General features: G+C 46.1%; 2 protein-coding genes across 2 annotated transcripts in view; both read right to left on the bottom strand.

Moving 5' to 3' along the window:
* PLA2R1 (phospholipase A2 receptor 1) overlaps window positions 1–8,715 on the bottom strand; it is an 86,623-nt gene extending 77,908 nt beyond the window's left edge. Inside the window, exon 1 of the mRNA XM_066575955.1 lies at window positions 8,603–8,715. Within this exon, the coding sequence (XP_066432052.1) occupies window positions 8,603–8,687 (85 nt within the window). The 5' untranslated portion in view covers window positions 8,688–8,715. The remainder of the gene's footprint in view (window positions 1–8,602) is intronic.
* A 9,952-nt stretch (window positions 8,716–18,667) lies between these two features.
* Window positions 18,668–21,134, bottom strand: part of ITGB6 (integrin subunit beta 6) — a 79,165-nt gene continuing 76,698 nt past the window's right edge. Inside the window, exons 15-16 of the mRNA XM_066575954.1 lie at window positions 20,233–20,396; window positions 18,668–19,080 (exon numbers count right to left, since the gene is read on the bottom strand). Of these exons, the coding sequence (XP_066432051.1) occupies window positions 18,997–19,080; window positions 20,233–20,396 (248 nt within the window). The 3' untranslated portion in view covers window positions 18,668–18,996. The remainder of the gene's footprint in view (window positions 19,081–20,232; window positions 20,397–21,134) is intronic.

Below are 21,134 nucleotides of genomic sequence, written 5' to 3'. Positions count from 1 at the left end.
TTAGAAGTGGAAACAGATGCATTTATAATTCCCTGTGGACCCACAGCCTGGGTGGGTGCCAGGAAGCCACCGGCGGTAACGTCAGCTGGAATGCAGGTGGGCTAAAAATTTATTTGATTACACTGTAGGCGAGGGCCCACAAAAATTGCTGTATCAACAGTACTAATGTACATCCCAAAAATTGGCCATGGCCAGCCAAGAGGGCAGGTGAAACCCATTAATCGCTTTGGTTAATGTGGCTTAAGTGGTAACTAGGCCTGGAGGCAGCCCAGTGTAACGAAAAATTGGTTCAAGTTAAAGTTCCAAAGCTTTTAAGCGCATTGAAACTTTTAAAAATTGTTTAGAAAAATTATTTGAGTGAGCCTTGTGGCCCTAAGAAAAATTGCCTGTTCAGCGTGATTACGTGAGGTTTCAGGAGGAGGAGGAGGAGGAATATTAGACACAGATTGATGAAGCAGAAATGTCCCCGTTTTGGATGGTGAGAGAGAACGTAGCTTCCATCCGCGGGTGCAGCCTACGTATTGCTTACGTATCGCTGCTGTCCGCTGGTGGAGAAGAGAAGTCTGGCGAAATCCAGCCTTTGTTCATCTTGATGAGTGTTAGCCTGTCGGCACTGTCCGTTGACAGGCGGGTACGCTTATCTGTGATGATTCCCCCAGCCGCACTAAACACCCTCTCCGACAAGACGCTAGCCGCAGGACAAGCAAGCACCTCCAGGGCATACAGCGCTAGTTCAGGCCATGTGTCCAGCTTCGACACCCAGTAGTTGTAGGTGGCAGAGGCGTCACGGAGGACGGTCGTGCGATCGGCTACGTACTCCCTCACCATCCTTTTACAGTGCTCCCGCCGACTCAGCCTTGACTGGGGAGCGGTGACACAGTCTTGGTGGGGAGCCATAAAGCTGTCCAGGCCCTTAAAGACTGTTGCACTGCCTGGGATGTACATGCTGCTCGATCTCCGCACCTCCCCTGCTACCTTGCCCTCGGTACTGCGCCTTCTGCCACTAGCGCTGTCGGCTGGGAATTTTACCATCAGCTTGTCCGCAAGGGTCCTGTGGTATAGCAACACTCTCGAACCCCTTTCCTCTTCGGGAATGAGAGTGGGCAGGTTCTCCTTATAGCGTGGGTCGAGTAGTGTGTACACCCAGTAATCCGTTGTGGCCAGAATGCGTGCAACGCGAGGGTCACGAGAAAGGCATCCTAACATGAAGTCAGCCATGTGTGCCAGGGTACCAGTACGCAACACATGGCTGTCTTCACTAGGAAGATCACTTTCAGGATCCTCCTCCTCCTCCTCCTCAGGCCATACACGCTGAAAGGATGACAGGCAATCAGCCGGTGTAGCGTCAGCAGCGGGCCAAGCTGTCTCTTCCCCCTCCTCCTCATCCTCCTCATGCTCCTCCTCCTCCTCCTGTACGCGCTGAGAAGGAGGAGGGTGCCCTGACTATCCAGCGGCATACTGTCTTCCACCGCCCCCGTTTCCGAGCGCAAAGCAGCTGCCTTTATGGTTTGCAGGGAATTTCTCAAGATGCATAGCAGAGGAATGGTGACGCTAATGATTGTAGCATCGCCGCTCACCACCTGGGTAGACTCCTCAAAATTACCAAGGACATGGCAGATGTCTGCCAACCAGGCCCACTCTTCTGAAAGGAATTGAGGAGGCTGACTCCCACTGCGCCGCCCATGTTGGAGTTGGTATTCGACTATAGCTCTACGCTGTTCATAGAGCCTGGCCAACATGTGGAGTGTAGAGTTCCACCGTGGGGGCACGTCGCACAGCAGTCGGTGCACTGGCAGCTTAAAGTGATGTTGCAGGGTGCGCAGGGTGGCAGCGTCCGTGTGGGACTTGCGGAAATGTGCGCAGAGCCGGCGCGCCTTTACGAGCAGGTCTGACAAGCGTGGGTAGCTTTTCAGAAAGCGCTGAACCACCAAATTAAAGACGTGGGCCAGGCATGGCACGTGCGTGAGGCTGCCGAGCTGCAGAGCCGCCACCAGGTTACGGCCGTTGTCACACACGACCATGCCCGGTTGGAGGCTCAGCGGCGCAAGCCAGCGGTCGGTCTGCTGTGTCAGACCCTGCAGCAGTTCGTGGGCCGTGTGCCTCTTATCGCCTAAGCTGAGTAGTTTCAGCACGGCCTGCTGACGCTTGCCCACCGCTGTGCTGCCACACCGCGCGACACCGACTGCTGGCGACATGCTGCTGCTAACACATCTTGATTGCGAGACAGAGGAGGAGGAGGAGGGTGCTTTAGTGGAGGAAGCATACACCTCCGCAGATACCACCACCGAGCTGGGGCCCGCAATTCTGGGGGTGGGTAGGACGTGAGCGGTCCCAGGCTCTGACTCTGTCCCAGCCTCTACTAAATTCACCCAATGTGCCGTCAGGGAGATGTAGTGGCCCTGCCCGCCTGTGCTTGTCCACGTGTCCGTTGTTAAGTGGACCGTGGCAGTAACCGCGTTGGTGAGGGCGCGTACAATGTTGCGGGAGACGTGGTCGTGCAGGGCTGGGACGGCACATCGGGAAAAGTAGTGGCGACTGGGAACTGAGTAGCGCGGGGCCGCCGCCTCCATGATACTTTTGAAGGACTCAGTTTCCACAACCCTATACGGCAGCATCTCAAGGCTGATGAAGTTTGCTATGCGGACGGTTAACGTTTGAGCGTGCGGGTGCGTGGCGGCGTACTTGCGCTTGCGCTCCAACAGTTGCGCAAGCGACGGCTGGACGGTGCGCTGAACTACACTGCTGGATGGGGCCGAGGACAGCGGAGATGAGGGTGTGGGTGCAGGCCATGAGACGGTAGTGCCTGTGTCCTGAGAGGGGGGTTGCATCTCAGTGGCAGGTTGGGGCACAGGGGGAGAGGCAGGGGTGCAAACCGGAGGCGCTGAACGGCCTTCGTCCCACCTTGTGGGGTGCTTGGCCATCATATGTCTGCGCATGGTGGTGGTGGTGAGGCTGTTGGTGTTGGCTCCCCGGCTGAGCTTTGCGCGACAAAGGTTGCACACCACTGTTCGTCGGTCGTCAGGCGTCTCTGTGAAAAACTGCCAGACCTTAGAGCACCTCGGCCTCTGCACGGTGGCATGGCGCGAGGGGGCGCTTTGGGAAACAGTTGGTGGATTATTCGGTCTGGCCCTGCCTCTACCCCTGGCCACCGCACTGCCTCTTGCAACCTGCCCTGCTGATGCCCTTGACTCCCCCTCTGAAGACCTGTCCTCCTGAGTAAGCGTTGCACACCAGGTGGGGTCAGTCACCTCATCGTCCTGCTGCTCTTCCTCCGAATCCTCTGTGCGCTGCTCCCTCGGACTTACTGCCCTTACTACTACCTCACTGCAAGACAACTGTGTCTGATCGTCATCGTCCTCCTCACCCACAGAAAGTTGTTGAGACAGTTGGCGGAAGTCCCCAGCCTCTTCCCCCGGACCCCGGGAACTTTCGAATGGTTGGGCATCAGTGACGATAAACTCCTCTGGTGGGAGAGGAACCGCTGCTGCCCAATCTAAGCAGGGGCCCGAGAACAGTTCCTGGGAGTGTTCCCGCTCCTGAGCAGGTGTCATTGTAGTGGAGTGAGGAGGCTGGGAGGAAGGAGGAGCAGCAGACAGAGGATTCGGATTTGCAGCAGTGGACGGCGCAGAACTGCGTGTTGACGATAGGTTGCTCGAAGCACTTTCTGCCATCCAGGACAGGACCTGCTCACACTGCTCATTTTCTAATAACCGTCTCCCGCGTGGACCCATTAATTGGGCGATGAATGTGGGGACGCCAGAAACGTGCCTCTCTCCTAATCGCGCAGCAGTCGGCTGCGACACACCTGGATCAGGAGCTCGGCCTGTGCCCACACCCTGACTTGGCCCTCCTCGGCCGCGTCCACGTCCTCTAGGCCTACCCCTACCCCTCAGCATGCTGTATTACCAGTGATTTGATTTCACAGGCAGGAAATAAATTGGCGCAAGACTGCAGGCCAAATATAATTTTTTCCCTTTTTTGAAAACGAAAGGCCCCACTGCCTCTAGTGAATGAATAATCTAAGTTTAATAACTGTGCTGTGGCCCTGCTAATGTGTCACAGAACGTGAGGGTAGCAGAGTTATTATAACTCTGGCAGAGCAGGTATTTTTTTCCCAATTAAGGAAAGCAAATGGCGAAGCCAGCAGTAAACCGTAGCTGGGTGCGTCTGATTTTTAAACGTTGCACACGCAGCCGACACGTGTCCACCGCCCTTAGGACGGACAGAGGCAGGACAAATAGAATTATTTTCAGTTTTTTTCCACCAAAAGGCAGCACTGCGTATATTCAATGAACATGAGAAGTTTAATAACTGTGCTGTGGCCCTGCTAATGTGGCACAGAACGTGAGGGTAGCAGAGTTATTAACTCTGGCAGAGCAGGTATTTTTTTTCCCAATTAAGGAAAGCAAATGGCGAAGCGAGCAGTAAACCGTAGCTGGGTGCGTCTGATTTTTAAACGTTGCACACGCAGCCGACACGTGTCCACCGCCCTTAGGACGGACAGAGGCAGGACAAATAGAATTATTTTCAGTTTTTTTCCACCAAAAGGCAGCACTGCGTATATTCAATGAACATGAGAAGTTTAATAACTGTGCTGTGGCCCTGCTAATGTGGCACAGAACTTGAGGATAGCAGAGTTATTATAACTCTGGCAGAGCAGGTATTTTTTTTCCAAATTAAGGAAAGCAAATGGCGAAGCCAGGAGTAAAACGTAGCTGGGTGCGTCTGATTTTTAAACGTTGCACACGCAGCCGACACGTGTCCACAGCCCTTAGGACGGACAGAGGGAGGTCAAATAGAATTTTTTTCACTTGTTTTACAAGCAAAAGGCCGCACTGCGTATATTCAATGAATAATAACTGTGTTGTGGCCCTGCCTACACAATTCTTTCCCTGCAGTATCAATGGAGGGTGGAATGCTCTGCAGAGGCGATTTTGAGAAGAAAAAAAATATGCAGCACAGCTAACAGCAGCCAGCACAGTACTGCACACGGTTAAATATGGCCCTAGAAAGGACCGTTGAGGTTCTTGAAGGCTACACTCATTCCTAACACTCTCCCTGCCTATGCAACACTTCTGTCCCTAATGCCGGGTGCAACGCTCTGCAGAGCCGATTTTGAGAAAAAAAAAATTGCCACTGCTAACAGCAGCCAACACACAGCTATCAGTGGCCCTAATAAGGACCTTTGGGGGTCTTGAAGCCTACACTAACTACCAATTCTTTCCCTACAGCAGCTCCGGTACAAACAGCACTGTCCCTCATCTAACTCACAAGGCATCTGAGGCGAGCCGCGGGAGGGGCCGACTTTTATATTAGGCGGACACCTGATCTCCCCAGCCACTCACTGCAGGGGGGTGGTATAGGGCTTGAACGACGCAGGGGGAAGTTGTAATGCTTTCCCTGTCTTTCAATTGGCCAGAAAAGCGCGCTAACGTCTCAGGGAAGGAAGTGAAAGTAACCCGAACACCGCATGGTGTTCGTTACGAATAACGAACATCCCGAACACCCTAATATCCGCACGGATATCAAGTTCGGACGAACACGTTCGCTCATCTCTAGTCATGATCTGAGGATTTTCCGATTGCCAGATAGGAATTGGAAAGGGATTCCCCCCCCCCCCCCTAAAATGAGCAAAATTGGCTTCTACCTCATTGGAATTTTTTTGCCTTCCTCTGGATCAACATTGGGGAGTAAGAGGCTGACCTGGATGGACATGTGTTTTTTTGCTGTTTTCGGCTTTATATACTATGTTTCTATGAGTGAATGGAGCTTTGTGACTTTCGGTAGAAATGTACAGCATAGTGTATGTACATAGTGGCATACGTTGAAGCTTTTGGGTAACATAGTAACATAGTATGTAAGGCCGAATGAAGACATTGTCCATCTAGTCCAGCCTGTCTATCCTACTGTGTTGATCCAGAGGAAGGCAAAAAACCCCAAGGCCAGAGCCAATTAGCCCTTTTGGGGGAAAAATTCCTTCCCGACTCCCTAATGGCAATCAGACTGTTCCCTGGATCAACCCCTAATAGTTCCTACCTGCCTATATACCAGGATTGACACTTAACCTAATATTTATATCCTGTAATATCCTTCTCCAGAAAGACATCAAGTCCCCTTTTAAACTCCTCTATGGATTTTGCCATCACCACTTCCTCCGGTAGAGAGTTCCACAGTCTAACTGCTCTTACAGTAAAGAACCCCTTTCTGTGTTGGTGATGAAACCTACTTTCCTCTAATCGTAGCGGATGTCCTCTTGTTACCTTCGTGGTCCTGACAGGTGTCAATGGACAATCTGTTACAGCTCTTCTACCTACCATCTTTGTCAGCTGGGCCCATGTACGACTGGTATACCTATACCTTTTCTACACCCAGTGGCAGAACTACCACTTTAGTAGCCATATTACTATTATGGGAGCCAGATCATGCTCAGTTCAAAATGTAGAGGAAAAAATAGCCGGCTGCTGCTGTCCTTTGCCCATGACTCTCCTCCCTGTTCTTCATGGCTGCCCTAAGCCTCTTCATCCAGTGCTGCCCCACATGATACAAGCCCATGTCGACCTAATGTGGAGCGTCCTTCCTCCCCTCTATGTGAAGTGCTGCAGTCTTGATGCACCTCTTCAGCGCCAACACCATGACTATTCCACCGCTCTTCCCGTTTCTAGGGTTGCCCCCACTAGTGAATCACCGGCTTGGACGGTAATTACTTCCAGAGGCTGGTGCTAGTGTTTATTTTTAATGTCCTACTTTGTATGATACAATCCAGCTGATCTGACAAAGGGGTGTGACCCCGAAACGTGTTTTCACATGCTGGCTTTTCACGTTGCCCAATAAAATTCTTCACTACCTTATCCATGACCTCCACTTTCTACCAAGTTTAGAGTGTTGGCCCTTTTCACCAGCCTTTTTTCCTTTTGCCTTGTTACATTTACACCCATCTAGGTGAAGCATTATCTGGCAGGCAGCACCTCTACCATTTCAAATGCTTATAATTCCAGATTCTTATTGGCTAATCACCTTCCATCAGGTTTTGCTCCACCCTCAATTTTTTTCTTTATCTTTACTATTCACTCAAATGAATGGATGACCTTATAATGCATATAATACATAAGTCCTCAAGGGTGCTAGACTTTCTTTGCAATGAAGGAAGGCTCATGAGCGCAGAACTTCAATTATCCGCCATCAAATTGGGTGTATGTACAGGTTTGTCCTGGTGATACAATCCTTTAAGACTACAACTACATAAAGACTTTTTGTACCGCATCTTTTCAATAACTATGGAGCTACGACTGCAATTCAGTTGTAAACCAGTGGATCAAAGGTGGGGCAGAGAAGAGCAGCTGCAGGTAATATACCCTCCTGTACCCTCCTGCCTTGGGACAGAATTTTGCCATCAAACCAGAGAGTCGCTTTAAAATTGAAAAGTTATAGTACAAAGTCTCTATGTAGGCCCGTCCATAAGGAGCTAATATTTAAATTGCCTTGCATGGGACTTGGGAGCCCCAGCCTCTTCCATGCTAGAAGTTGGAGTCCAGAAATTCGGACCTCTAACACTCTTCTATGCTGGTTACACTTATCTTGTAATATAGATGAAAGGAAAATAAAACACATAACCAGCACTATCTAGTCTCTACCAGAAAGTGGTCATAGTGTCTTCCAAGCTCAGGTGGATTTAGGCTGTTGCACACTGGGCAACTGCCATGGGTGACAACCCCAGGAGCAAACTAAAAGCAAGCAGGGAATGTAAACATTAACTGTGCTTTCTAAAAACTTTTGACATTCCCCCCATGGGCTATCAAGACTTTTGACATGTCCTTATGACACATCAAAAGTTTATAGAAAGTGCAGTTACATTTTAATTGTAGTAATTCATGGGCTCTTTTGAAGGAGTTGTACCAGAATTACCTTGTATCACCTATCCATAGGATAGGTGACAAAAGTCTAATTGGTGGGGTCTCGCCGCTGATGCTCCCACTAAATCCAAGAACGGGGGTCCTGTTTCCTCCATAGTCCTCACTGCAGGCATACTGCACCCCCTGGAGGAGATTGAATGGAGCGATGGTTGAGCATGTGCGGTACTGCTCCATTCATCTTCAATGGGACTGCTGGGGATGGCAGAGTAGAAGTACTTGGCTACTTCAGCCAGCCCAATTGAAATTAATGGAGTGTTGGCTGTGCATCGCTCCATTCAATCTGACGTCACTGCGGGTGGGAGAAACGACCCCTCAGTGACAAGAGAGGGACACAGGTCCCCCATTCTCGGGATGGGTAGGGGTCTCAGACTTTTATCACTTATCCATAGAATAGGTAATAAAAGATAATTCTGGCACAGCCCATTTAAGAGAATATTTTTTAGGTACTATATGGCGGTATAATGTGGGATTACAAGAAAAACGAAAAATGGCAAGTAGTGTGGTCTACATTGCTGATTGCCCTCATTTGTGTAAAGGTGCCATTGTTACTGTAGAAGTTGTAACGTTACTAAAGACAAGTTAACAAGTTACTGTGCAAAGTTTACAATGTTCACATTCCATTAGTAATTTAATATGAAGGTTATTTTGTATATAGTGACAAATTCATGCAGTTTATCATCTGTCACACTCACGGATCCCCCTGGGAAGTTCTGCAGAAGTGTGGGGCATCAGAGTGGCACTCAGTAATCCGGTGATGTGAAGCAGCAGGGCAGACATGATTGTACTCCCAGCACTGCCGAAAGCTGCAGACCTGGAAGAACTAATGCAACTGAACACAATCCAATATACGTGTCTGCTTTCCCACAGATGGCTGAAGTGGTGTGCTACGCTAGAGGATGTGGGCTGAGTTATAGGAACAGGAGGGGCTGCGGTATCATTGGGTCTCCTATCTGCCGTCTGACCTTAGTTCTCCTCTTGTGTCACAATATTTGTACATCTCATCATCCATATATTAGTTACATCCATTATGACTGACATTACAGCTCAAGCTGGGGTTATCAGGAATATTTTCTGGGCCATTGAAATGTAAGTCTATCTACTAGTACAGTGATAAATCTGCTCCTGCTAAGCAGATTTGACATTCAGGAGACATGACGACAACTGATGATGATGATGCTAAAAAATGTACGAACTCCTGTTAGACTACAAGTTTCAGCATCTCCCACCCGCCTATTGAAGTTGTCAGACATAATCACAGCTCAGGTTATATGTATGAAGTGAAAGTAATTACTTTGAATTGTGTCTATACAAAAGAAAGGAGCTTTGACGCCACCTAGCAGCAAAAAGTATCCCTTCAGCCTCCTCTATTTTTTGTTTGGATAGATGGACAGATATGGATTTACTCCTTGCTTTTGATTATTTTACTTTAATGAGCTGTGATACCTGTATTCACTTACTGCAGGTTGTGTCCTTCAATAAATAATAAGAATGTGTTGAATAATCCCAATAGTTATGGAAAGATGGTGGAAGGGAAAATAAGCACCCAGGGAGGAATTTAGCTAAGGTGACCAGATTTTCCCAGGGTCAACGCGGGACAGAGGGGTGTGGTCAGGGGCGGGGTTTATCATAACATATGCGTTTATCTCCGTCGTTATAAAATGTACAGGGCTGGTTCAAAAAAAGACGGAGCAAATTCCACAGCATTTCTGCATTAAAAAAACAGTCAAAATCTGTACCATTGTTGCAGATGCGTATCCACAGCTGATTTCATACTATGCGGCGCTCCCCCTCACCTCCTCCATAGGCTTCCCGCTGTCAGCACTCCCCGGCTTCCGGTTTCCAGCGGCCTGTAGTGGCCTCACCTGATGAGTGGCACCTGACCAGGCTGCTGGGAACCGGAAGCCGGGGAGCGCTGACAGCGGGAAGCCTATGGAGGAGGTGAGCGCTGAATAGTATGAAATCAGCTGTGGATGCACGGCTGATGTCCAGTCAAAATCTGCACCAACGGTAGAGATTGTGACAGTTTCTTTTTTTTAGATGCAGAATTTACTACCGACATTCCCCAGCATTTTTGCCATGTGTAAACATACTCTAGGTCAGCATTACACACTGCCACGTGCAGACTAACCTCAGTCGTAACAGTACTCCCCTATACCAGCCCCAGCAATAATAGTGACCCCCACAGAACCCCAGTAGTATTAGCTTTCCCCTATAGCAGACCAGCAATAACGGTGACCCCCACAGTTCCCCAGTAGTATAAGTGCTCCCCTATACTAGTCCCAGCAATAATAGTAACCCCCACAGTAGCCCCAATAGTATTATTGCTCCCCTATACTAGCCCCAGCAATAATAGTGACCACACACACACACAGCCCCAGTAGTAATAGTGAGCCCCCACAATAGCCGCAGCAATAATAGTAACCCCCCGGCAATAAATTGACCCCCACAGTAGCCCTAGTAGAATTAGCACCCCCTATACCAGCCCCAGCAATAATAGTGACCCCCCCCCCCACAGAAGCCCCAGCAATAATAGTGACCCCCCACAGAAGCCCCAGCAATAATAATGTCCCCCAACAGAAGTCCAATAGTATTAGCGCTCCTTCCAAGACCCATATACTTACCTCTTCCTGGTCTTCACCGCGACGCTGCTTCTCTCAGTGCTACTGCTGGCATCAGTGTCTGCGATTCTTCTCCTCTCATCTTGCAGAACCAAAGAAGAGAAATCAGGGGAGGAGGGGATGAAGATCGCGGATGCATACACTGCTATCAGTGTTTGTATCGGCTGCAGCGCTGCAGAGTGATTACCAGCTTGGGAGCTGCGGCACCCCGGACGGCAGTCACTATAATGGTGACCTGACATCCCAAAAGTGGGACAAATGGCTGTCCCACTGGGGTCCCGGCGGAAAGCGGGACTGTCCCACCTAGATCTGAATGTCTGCTCACCTTAATTTAGCATAAGGGGATTTTTTTTATGCCACTTTTCTGGCAGTTTTACTTCTTTTCTCCAGTTTAAAATGTGGAAAAGTTATCGATGATACATTTGTTGCATCTTTAAATAGATTTAGAGGCGTGGAGTCACTGTGTCATCACCTAGCTACAGGTGGGAGATTTTAAAAAGTTCCAAAACTTTTGTGCAAAGTTGCCTGTCATAAATGTCTTAAAATCTCACTCCACTCAAATGCCGTACCCTTTTCCAGACACTTTGGAAAAGTTAAGAATTTGTCTGAATTGAATAGTGGCAAAAAAAAAGTGTAACTTCAGCCAGAATTTTGGCACAGAATCAGCAATAAATGTGCCTCCCAGCCTTTGGATCTTTTTATATGGACAAAGATAGAGAGATTAGATAGATGTGAGATATATAATGAATCAGATCATAAATAAGTAGTTGTGTGAAAGAAATCTATGTTGGATTTTTCTCACCCCTAAAACTACCTTCACTGGCTATTAGATGAAAATTCAGTTGCTTCTAATGTCCTCTCTTTTCCTAATGAACCCATGTATTCTTGCATAAAGTTTCCAAATTTATAGCTTGCTGTATGCAAGTAAGGCGAGAAGAGTCATCTGGCAAAGAAGATTTACAGTGATTTACGAGGCTCCGAGTTAATCACGTCCCCTTTCTCTGGATGGACATGGTTTACTTAGTAATGAAGGATGCAGCCAGCAGTCTATCAAGAAAAAAGAGGTTGTACTTATTTCGCCAGTTGATAAATCAGCCTGACTCTTTTTGGCCAGATGACTCTTCTCTGCTTAATTGGATATGGCAAGCTTTAATTTTGGTACCTAACTGTGGCAGTAGATGGCCTCCTTAGGAAAAGAAAGGGCATTAGTAGGGATTGATTTTCATCAACTATTGTCTAGTGAAGTTAGCTTTTGGGACGAGGTGGTGGTAAAAGTGAACCTTTGGTGTCAGGACAATATTTTGTTCCGGGACCAAAGGAGAAGGGGATACATCACCTGTAGTTGATTTTGTCAGTCGCCATTCATTTCTGATGTTTTTTAGGATCCCTTTCTTGCGTGGCTAAGATGTCCACCGCCATCTTCACACTACCTAATCATCTATAGTGCATTAGCAGTGTTAGGACTCCAATGCAGTATACCTGCTCTGTATTAGCCAGTGCTCCTGCAGGTAATCACTGCTGGCCAACCACAGAGCAGAGCGTGGAGTAATTAGAAAATGGCAACAGCCATCTTGATCAACTGAAAACCGCATCCCGAACAGAAGGAACTGAATGATGGCTGCCACTATCAACTACAGGTTATATATCCCCTCCACCCTCTGGTCCCAAAGTTATAGGGTCACTTTAATTAAAGGGGTGGTCCCAGAATTACAAGTTATGGCTCTTTTTACATGAACGTATGTGTTTAAGTTTTCTCGGACGGCGCCGTAAAATCGAGTGAAAGACCGTTTTTCTGCCACAGTAATTAGTGTTTTCTTGACCCATTCACACGACCGTTGAGCGTGGTTTTTAGCTAAAAAATATGTCACACCACAGAAAACTCTTGCTCGGCTTTATTTCTCTGAATGACTTCTAATGCCCTACATAGAGGCATCTGTAAGCTTTTCGCAGCCTCACCCTCCCTTTTCCCCCCTGCTCCCATAGGAGTCTATGGGACCCGCTGGCGTATATTGGCCAAAACATAGTTCTAGAACTATCTCTTTGCCCAACGGATATGTATTGGCACATATTTCGGTCGAGTGTTCCATTTTTCACGGTTCGCTGTTTTTACGCATTATATATTTGCTCGTGTGAATGGATGCATTGGAAACCAATGCCACAGATAGTCGCGTATGCCGGTCGCTAGTAAAAACATGCTGTTTATGCATGCTTGTGTGAAAGAGCCCTTAGGAATAGAAGATAACTTGATGATCAGTAGGGGTCTCACCTCTGAGACCCTCACCAATCCCAAGATTGATCCCGTGTCCCCTGTCCTCCTCACTGCACCTACTGCAGTGAGATGGAGATTGAATGTAGCGCTAGTTGCGCACTAACGCTGCATGCACTTCCAAAGGGACTGCCGAAATAGCTGGGTGGTACGTGCGCTTTGGTATTTGTCAGCCCTATTAAAATGAATGGAGCGATGATTGTGCAATGTGCATGCTCTGCCAGCACTCCATTCATTGGGATGAGGGTAAAAAACAGGAACCCAATGCATGACAGCATGTGTGAGATATGCTGCTATGCTCGGGCATAAAAACACAGCATTTTATACGCAGCGTTTTTTACCATAGGTTCGTGTGAACGGAATACGCTGCGAGCCTCTACAGCAGATTACAGGTGATCGTGGTCATGACCCTGCGTACATCCGCGAAATTGTACTGCGCATAACTGAGTACTCACACAGGCGGTTATGCGCGATACACCTTTTTTTTGTCCATATTTCTCGCGCCATCACTTATCGATGATGCAGATACCCGCTGCCCATATGCAATGTAATTGTGTATGGGCTGTGGCTATATCCACAACCATGAAGAATGATGGTCTGTGGCGGATATCCACGGTAAAATAGAACTTGTGTTTTACTTTCTATTTGTGGGTTACGCAATTCTGATGCGCTAATGTGATCGGAACTTCATAAGTCAATGCATTTGAGTAATCCGCGTATTACCGCGAATGATACACTCATGGAATTCGCTATTCCAATCCATTATTTAAACCCGGGTTGTGTGACACTGGCCTTATAAGACTCAAATTATATGATTTGCTTTTGTCATTTACCAAAATAGAACGTTCTCTTGTTTAATGGAGAAAGCACAACACAAAACAGTTTATTTTGTAGTGTTTATTTAAAGTAAACCGATCCACAAACAGAAAAAAAACACATTACAAAAATCAGTAATTTGACTTTTTAAACGAGGTCCAGCCTCCAGTCAAAATGCTAAAAAAAAAAAATCACAAAATTCAATTATAACACATCTACAGTAAATGATCCACTGATCACACTCCAAAAACACAGTAGTCAATGCCATACAACAGTGAGTCAAGTGAAACGTCTCTCACTAGCGTTCATACAATCCAGTCTTAAAGGGGTTTTCCGGGCACGGACTAAAATTTAATTTTTTTTTTTTTTTAAATCATTCAGTTTTTATTGAAAATATTTCTCAAATGTTTACGAAATGTGAAAATAGACAGACCTTCGCTTACATCATCACAATTAGTCATTTTAACTGCCTGTGTACTGCAAAGGAGGCGGAAGGGACAGAAGATCCCCGGCCGGCTCCACCACCATTCACCTAGCAATGATCGTTCCTGTGTATAAGCAAAGGAACGCTCATGACTACTGGGATGGTCCGATGAGCAGCCGCGTCTGACAGGTAATCCCGTGTAAAGAAACCCTTAATTGCAGGACCTGCAGCACCGGCTGGGAGACCAGCTCTATGCATGCGGGAAGTAGTAGGTAACTGTTTATTGTTGTGTTTTTTGCATGTAAGCGGCAGACCGGCGACTGCAAGGTAAGAAGAGGGTCCAGAATGGCAGATAAGAGGTACCTGTTGCCACTCCTCCTAGATTTCAGCATTTTTAGAATTCCTATTTTGTGCCGGAAAACCCCTTTAACGGCTTCTCTACATTTTACAAGGATTGATTATCTTGCAGACATGACAAAGGTCGCGGGGACATTAGAAACAACTGTGATAGGATAAGCGGAATAAAAGGAAGGGGTGAAACAGATTTGGACTTTTATTTAAAAAGAGAGAGTGTACTTTGGTGAACAACTAAAGTGTAGCTCCAATGCTTAACATAACGGAATGCATTATGGATAAAACTAATACCTGTCTAAAGCCTATTGCAGGGCCTGAAAGGCCGTCTCATGACACAGCGATCTGGTCTTTGGTGTTCTTTGAATCTCCGTGTCATGATCTGCCCCATGGGGTCCTAAATTAGGTAATTTCCAACTATTAGTTTTATCTGTAGTGTTCTACTATACAAGCAAGTATTAAAGAGTTTAGAGACTGTCACCTACTTTTAGCCCTATAAACTAAGCTTATGGGCTAAAAGTAGGTGAACCGCTGAGTCCGGAGATGTCAGTGTTGTACTTACCCCCCTGTTATTCCCCTGGTGTCATTACTGGAAGCTGCCACTCAGTGCATTGAGTGGTGCTGCTAAGTAATCCGCCCATTATAAAATGAGAACAGGCAGAATACTTAACACTGCTCAATGCCTAGAGTGATGGCTTCCAGCGCTCACACCGGGAAATGATGGGGGAGGTAAGTATAACGCATACACGGACGCAGTGGCTTACCTACTTTTAGTCCATAAGCTTAACCTATAGGGCTAAAATAGGTGGCAGATTCCCTTTAAAGCGGCTCTCTCGGCCTGGTAACACAAAGATGGCCACACAAGCTTCTGTGACTACCTAGTGCACAATATGCATTAGGATACATCATTAGTCTAAGACACTACACCTTTAGTAGTGTTGTCCATGTGAGCAGCACTGGCCAGTCAGCAGCATGCAGTGTCTTAGACTGCCAATACATACTGGTGCACAGTCTAGATCAGGTAGTCAGAGAAGCGGTTTGGCCATCTTTGTCTCTCCAGGCCCGCAGGGTCGCTTTAAAGGAGTCTTCTCACAATTTACTATTCATGACCTGTCCTCATGAAAGGTCATCAAAAGTTAATTGGTGAGGGTCCGTCGCTTGGATCTCCACCAATCATCTGATCCTCCAGCCCCGTGTTGATTCAGCTGAGGTGGACGTCCGCACTGGGGTCGAAGCTGGCAGTGTAATAGAAGGCATCACGCCCATTAAAAATTTTGGTAGAATTTTTGATGTAAACTAAGCAAACTAATATAGGTATAAACTTAGATTAGACATCTAAAGATGCACCAAATGTATCATCCTGCAGAGCAAATGTGACAAAGCTGGCGCATTTTAGGATTTTCTAGTCTACGTTTGCCCTGTCTGATTATTAGATAGCATTAGTAAATCTGCTCCAATATGTGGAAGTTTCCTCTGCTAAATTCAAGTAAGTGCTCGGTCTACAGAAAGACAGACATAAATAGCCCTACCCTAAAATGCTAAATCTCTACTTCAATGTTAGCCATTGAGTGACAGTCAGTGTGAAAAGGGTTTGGAAGAAAAGTTATGTTTCTGTAATCGTGTAAACCCCTTTCAATACAACAAATATTCATTTACTTTAAATTAATTTTTGTACAGCTACACACTGAAACTTGGAAGTGCGGTCAAGAAGCCAGGAGTGGAATGGGTCAATATGACCAGTAAGAATACTATGGGGCGCTCATGTACAGACTGTAAAATATCAATCCTATTCACAAATTTCATAAGCACTCTGTATATAAGACTATGTATTCAGGGCCGTAATTACAGCTTACGCTGCCCTAAGCCTGAATACCCCCCTATTAACCATGTAAGGACCAGACACTTTTGAGTGATTTTACCCATATAGTGGTTTTACTGTCCTATTTTATTTGCTTCAGCTACAAAAATTAATTTTCGATTATCCTGTGACATATAGGACTATTTTTTTCCCCGATTTTCAATTTTTTTAGGGGTTAAAATAAAAAAAAAAAAAGTTTTTATTTTTTTAAAATCTATAGTCTATTTTTAAAATTAGTATATTTTATGCAAAAATACAGTACAGGAATGGGTTGCTCATTTTGTTTTGGATGCTTTAATATATAATTTGTATAGTCTCAGTTTGTAGGGCGCATATGGTAACGATTGAGGTTTGTATCGACGGTGGGTTTTCTTTTTTATATATATACTTTTTATTTTTTTCTGTAATTTTTACTTTTATTTGTGTAACTTTTTTTAAATCTCTGTCTTACCCATGATGTCATATCAGACCTCTGGGGCCATTCACATGTTTTTTTTTTTTTAGTTTCACACTTTTCCACTGGAGCATCCATAGGAGCAGCATCTATAATAGTTCTAGTTATAGAGGAAAATATTCCCCTGTAGTGACAGCAGTCACTAACAGATCTGATCTGGGCCTGCAGGGTCCTGCAGCTCTGCTGTGGCAGGGGGGAACCAGCGGTCATGTGATCGCTGGGTCGTATAATGGAAGTGACACTTCCACTTTCTCTCTTCACTACACAGCGCTCATTAAGTGCTATATGGCCTGCAAGGGAGAAGGCAGAAGCGGTTAAGGACCTGACCAGCTACTGCTAGATTGCAGGAACTTTAATCCCGCACTATATTTTTACCACCAGCAGGATTCAAGTCCAGATCTTAGTACTATAAATGTACGGTGCTAGATCCTTAAGGAGTTAAAGACTGGGGCTCAATGAGACCACCATACCATGACTGCTAATACTGCCATACTGTGATTAAATAATACAACCATTCTGTGAACATCACTATACAGTTACTAAATAATGCAGCACAATTTGTTCCATAAAAAAAATAAGAAACTCAACGGGACAGAAGCAAACCGAAACCTTTCTGTATCTTTTTTTTTAAACCCATTGAAATCAATTGGGAAAAAATGGAAACATTTATTTCCATTCCCCTGCTTCAAAAAAGGGAGAGATAGAAAGCCCTAACGCTAGTGTGAACAGAGCCTAAGAGTTATCCCTCTGTGCCCTTGATCCCTCTTCCCAAAGTAATGCTGGTTCATCTGCACACCTGACCCCTCCCCAAGTAAGGGAGCGTTCACATAGAGTTATTTCGTACATTGTCTGATGTCATTTGGGGTCTTTAATGACTGAAGAAAACAGAGTTGAGATGGGAACCCCCGAATGGAAATGAACAGTCATTCACTTGTACAGTGAAACGGACGCACACACTTTTGGTGTCTGTTGTACAAGGTTTCTGCTAATTTAGCCAACTGTGCCATTCTGTACTGCAAATAAAACAGAATGAAGTGATACCCTTGTAAAATGTACATCAAACTGATGTCCTTTTCACAGTACAAGTAACGGCACCGTTCGGGGTTCCATCTCAGTGCTGTTTCCTGCATCTGTCACAGACCCCAAACGGAATGCGCTGTGTGAACTCTCCCTATCTGTGATCCCTCTATGCCCCTCCCCAAGTAATGCTGGCCCCCTTTGTGGCATCCTTACTGTCATTTTTATATTTTTCACCATTTTTTTGGTTTTACCCTTCTCCCCAATAGATTCCCTAGCAAAACTGCTGACGCAGCAGCAGGGGAGTGGAGTGGGGATGGGAGTTCTTATGATGGCGCTCAGAGACACTCTGTACCTTATAGCTGCAATCGCTTCTTCTGTAAACCTCACGGTACTGCTGCAGGGGCGTACAGAAGGCAGTCTATGCACCTGCAATCCTCCCCTAACCTCCTAGGCTCCTTTGTTACTCAGAGGCATGCTGGAGTGGAGAGGATTAGCTAGACTACAGCTGCCCCCTTTAAAAGAAGTCGCCCAAGGTACTGGACCTCCGGTGTCATGGGGTAAATACAGCTCTGACTATGTTTACACTTGTGTTGTGGCTTCCATCTATAATATTAGTAACGAGATTTATTAGGATTACCGTAATGGTTTCCATTGATATGATGGCAAGATTAGCCATTCCTTCTGTCATATGTGATAAAACTGCTGATGGAGGATCCCACCAACCTCCAAGGGCAGTATGCTCAGAGCCAAATGTTATCAAAAGTCTGTACAGTCTAAGGGCGCCCACCCACTGGCGTTTTTTTTCCCTGCGAAATTCGCAGCATTTTTTTCTCTGCAGGGGTCTATGGGACTTGTAATGTTAAAATCGCGATCGCGCAAAATCGCAATTTACCGCGAAATTGCGATTTTGCGCGATCGCGATTTAAACATTACAAGTCCCATAGACCCCTGCAGAGAAAAAAATGCTGCGAATTTCGCAGGGAAAAAAAACGCCAGTGGGTGGGCGCCCTAAAGAAGCAGCTCTGCAGAGGGCATCCTATAAGAAAACACAATTATATTGTGTCTAACATGCTATAACTTGGGTGATCCCCAACCTGTAGCTCTACAAGTCCCAGCATGTCCTGACATGAGGAGGCTGGAGAGCCACAGGTGAGAGGCAGCAGCTCGAATCTACGTTTTGAGACGTCTGTAATGCCAGTGTAACACTATGGTTCTCGGTAGTCCCTCTCACATAAATACAGTCTTAAGCCTTGAAGTGCGTGAGTGGGTGGAGATGATGTCACGGCGCCCCGTTGTTTGTCTGTCTGTAGGTGACATTTTTAAATGTAGTGGTAGAACCTCTGAACAGCGGGTTGGTTACCTCCTAAAAGAAAAAAGTTGCATCATAAAAGATTCTGCATGGAAAGGGGAGCTACACCAAAAACTTTGTAAAACATCTTGTAAAATCTCCATGCTGCCTGCTAATGTCCGGTGGGCAGCCCTGGACCGTCTCTTCCGGCCCGCTCACCTCGGATACGGACTCTATAGAGCACTTTGATTCCCCACGCAAGCACTACAAGGTTGTGGACCGTTGCATGCGCAGATGTAACAATGAATCTGCCCACAAAGGGATATATCATCTGTGCGTGCGCCAATCTGCAAACTTGTAGCACATATGTGAGAAATCAAAGTTCTCTGAGAATGATGTGGGTAGTCAGCAGCTGAGGTGGGCAGGCTTATTACAAAAAAAACTCTGTCCGGAAAAGACGGTCCGAATCTGCCCACAGGACCGGGCAACGGATATTGGCATACGGCATGGGGGATTTGAAGATGTTTCGCAAAGGTATGCTCTCAAAATGAAACAGTTATTCATGGAAATTGTTATGGTCTGCTCTTGTAGTTTAGTAGGGTAGAAAATGCTGACAGGTTCCCCTTAAGACATGCCACAGGCATGTATCAATAGGCAGAAGTACATGGCTGCCCTCTAATGGCACCCTGCAATCTTATCCCGGGAGTGAGATCACTGTACAGTATATACAGGCATGTAGCTGTTTTTGCATTTGGGTCTTTGACTGCATCTCAGGTGCAAAGGAAACAATGTATATACATGCTACCTTATATATGTGTGGCAAAGACCATTGTGGTCAATACATTGTATGAGGGAGGAATAAAGATTTTCTTTCTGTAGCACCGGATGTTCTAAGAAGACTTATTTCTTGACCTATTAACCATGTGGATTCCGGGCTCTGGTGACCGTGTACCTACCCACATAGAGTACATGAAAGCATTGTGTTACTCTGTATATTGGGTCTATCACTGTATATGGAGGTAGGTGGAAACCACTATACTTGGCTGTCACTGTATATGGGGGTGCTGAGAAGTCACCGTATACTTAGTGGCTTTGGTTGTAGCTATCAATTTATAGTGGTGCTATCTCTGACACTATATAATGGGACCCCATTGCTGACATTGTAACTAATGTAATACTCTAGCTCTATCCAGTATATAATAAGGGTTATTACATCTCTATACATACCTGCCAGTTGGCTTTTGCCCTTTCTGCTTCAAATTTAGCAACTTCATTACGATCGTGATACGACACCAACAATTTCCATATACACAGCAAAACTATACCAATGAGTGCAATAGCGATGGAGACTCCCACAAGGATCATGGGGATGTTCGGAGGAGATGGGCAATCTAAAAAAGACACAAAATTAAATGATCCGACGCTCATTAATTTAGATTGATATTGGTCAGATACTTGTATGTGTACAGCCAGAGTTCCCCCTCTATCTTTTTCCTCATCAGCATCTTTCTTCTGCTGAGCCGCATAGAGACCTCAGCCCAACCTCTGTCCACATCTCATTACTCAGTGACTTTGTGACTCAGCCATTGATCAGCGCTCAGCACTCTCGTTGGCAGCAATAATTGGGTCAGCTCTGCTGGTGTGAATAGGGAAATCCCAGTAATAACCTCTTAGGGGTTTCCAGCTCACCCATAAGTCACCCTCCGGCTGCAAGAAGATCTCCGTCTTATATCAAAGGCTATTCATGGGAGTGATAATTGCAAAAAGCTTATTATAAGCATGGCATGGTGATTCACTGGAGCCGGATGATGTCACTTATAATCTGATTCAATTAACACATAAGATGTAATGGAAAATGCCTCCTCACCCTTAAACTAGTCTGTGACCTTGTAAATATGAAATGTCAGATACTGTCTATCATGGATGTGTCTATTCCTTGTCCTGACGGGTGGCATGAACTTGCACAGGTCTCTACCTTATATTCCACAAGTACCGTAATGAACACAAACAAGAGAAGGAGAACTTCCCCCAAAGTAATGGAAATCCCCCTTGTGCAACCTATATCAAGATGGTGGAATGTAAGGGTGTAAACCAGCAGCAGAAGTGGTGGTGGGTAGGGGGACAGTGAG

Source organism: Eleutherodactylus coqui, chromosome 8 (assembly GCF_035609145.1).
Source record: "Eleutherodactylus coqui strain aEleCoq1 chromosome 8, aEleCoq1.hap1, whole genome shotgun sequence".
NCBI classification, from domain to species: Eukaryota; Metazoa; Chordata; class Amphibia; order Anura; family Eleutherodactylidae; genus Eleutherodactylus; species Eleutherodactylus coqui.
This window is presented reverse-complemented; position numbering and strand designations above follow the sequence as displayed.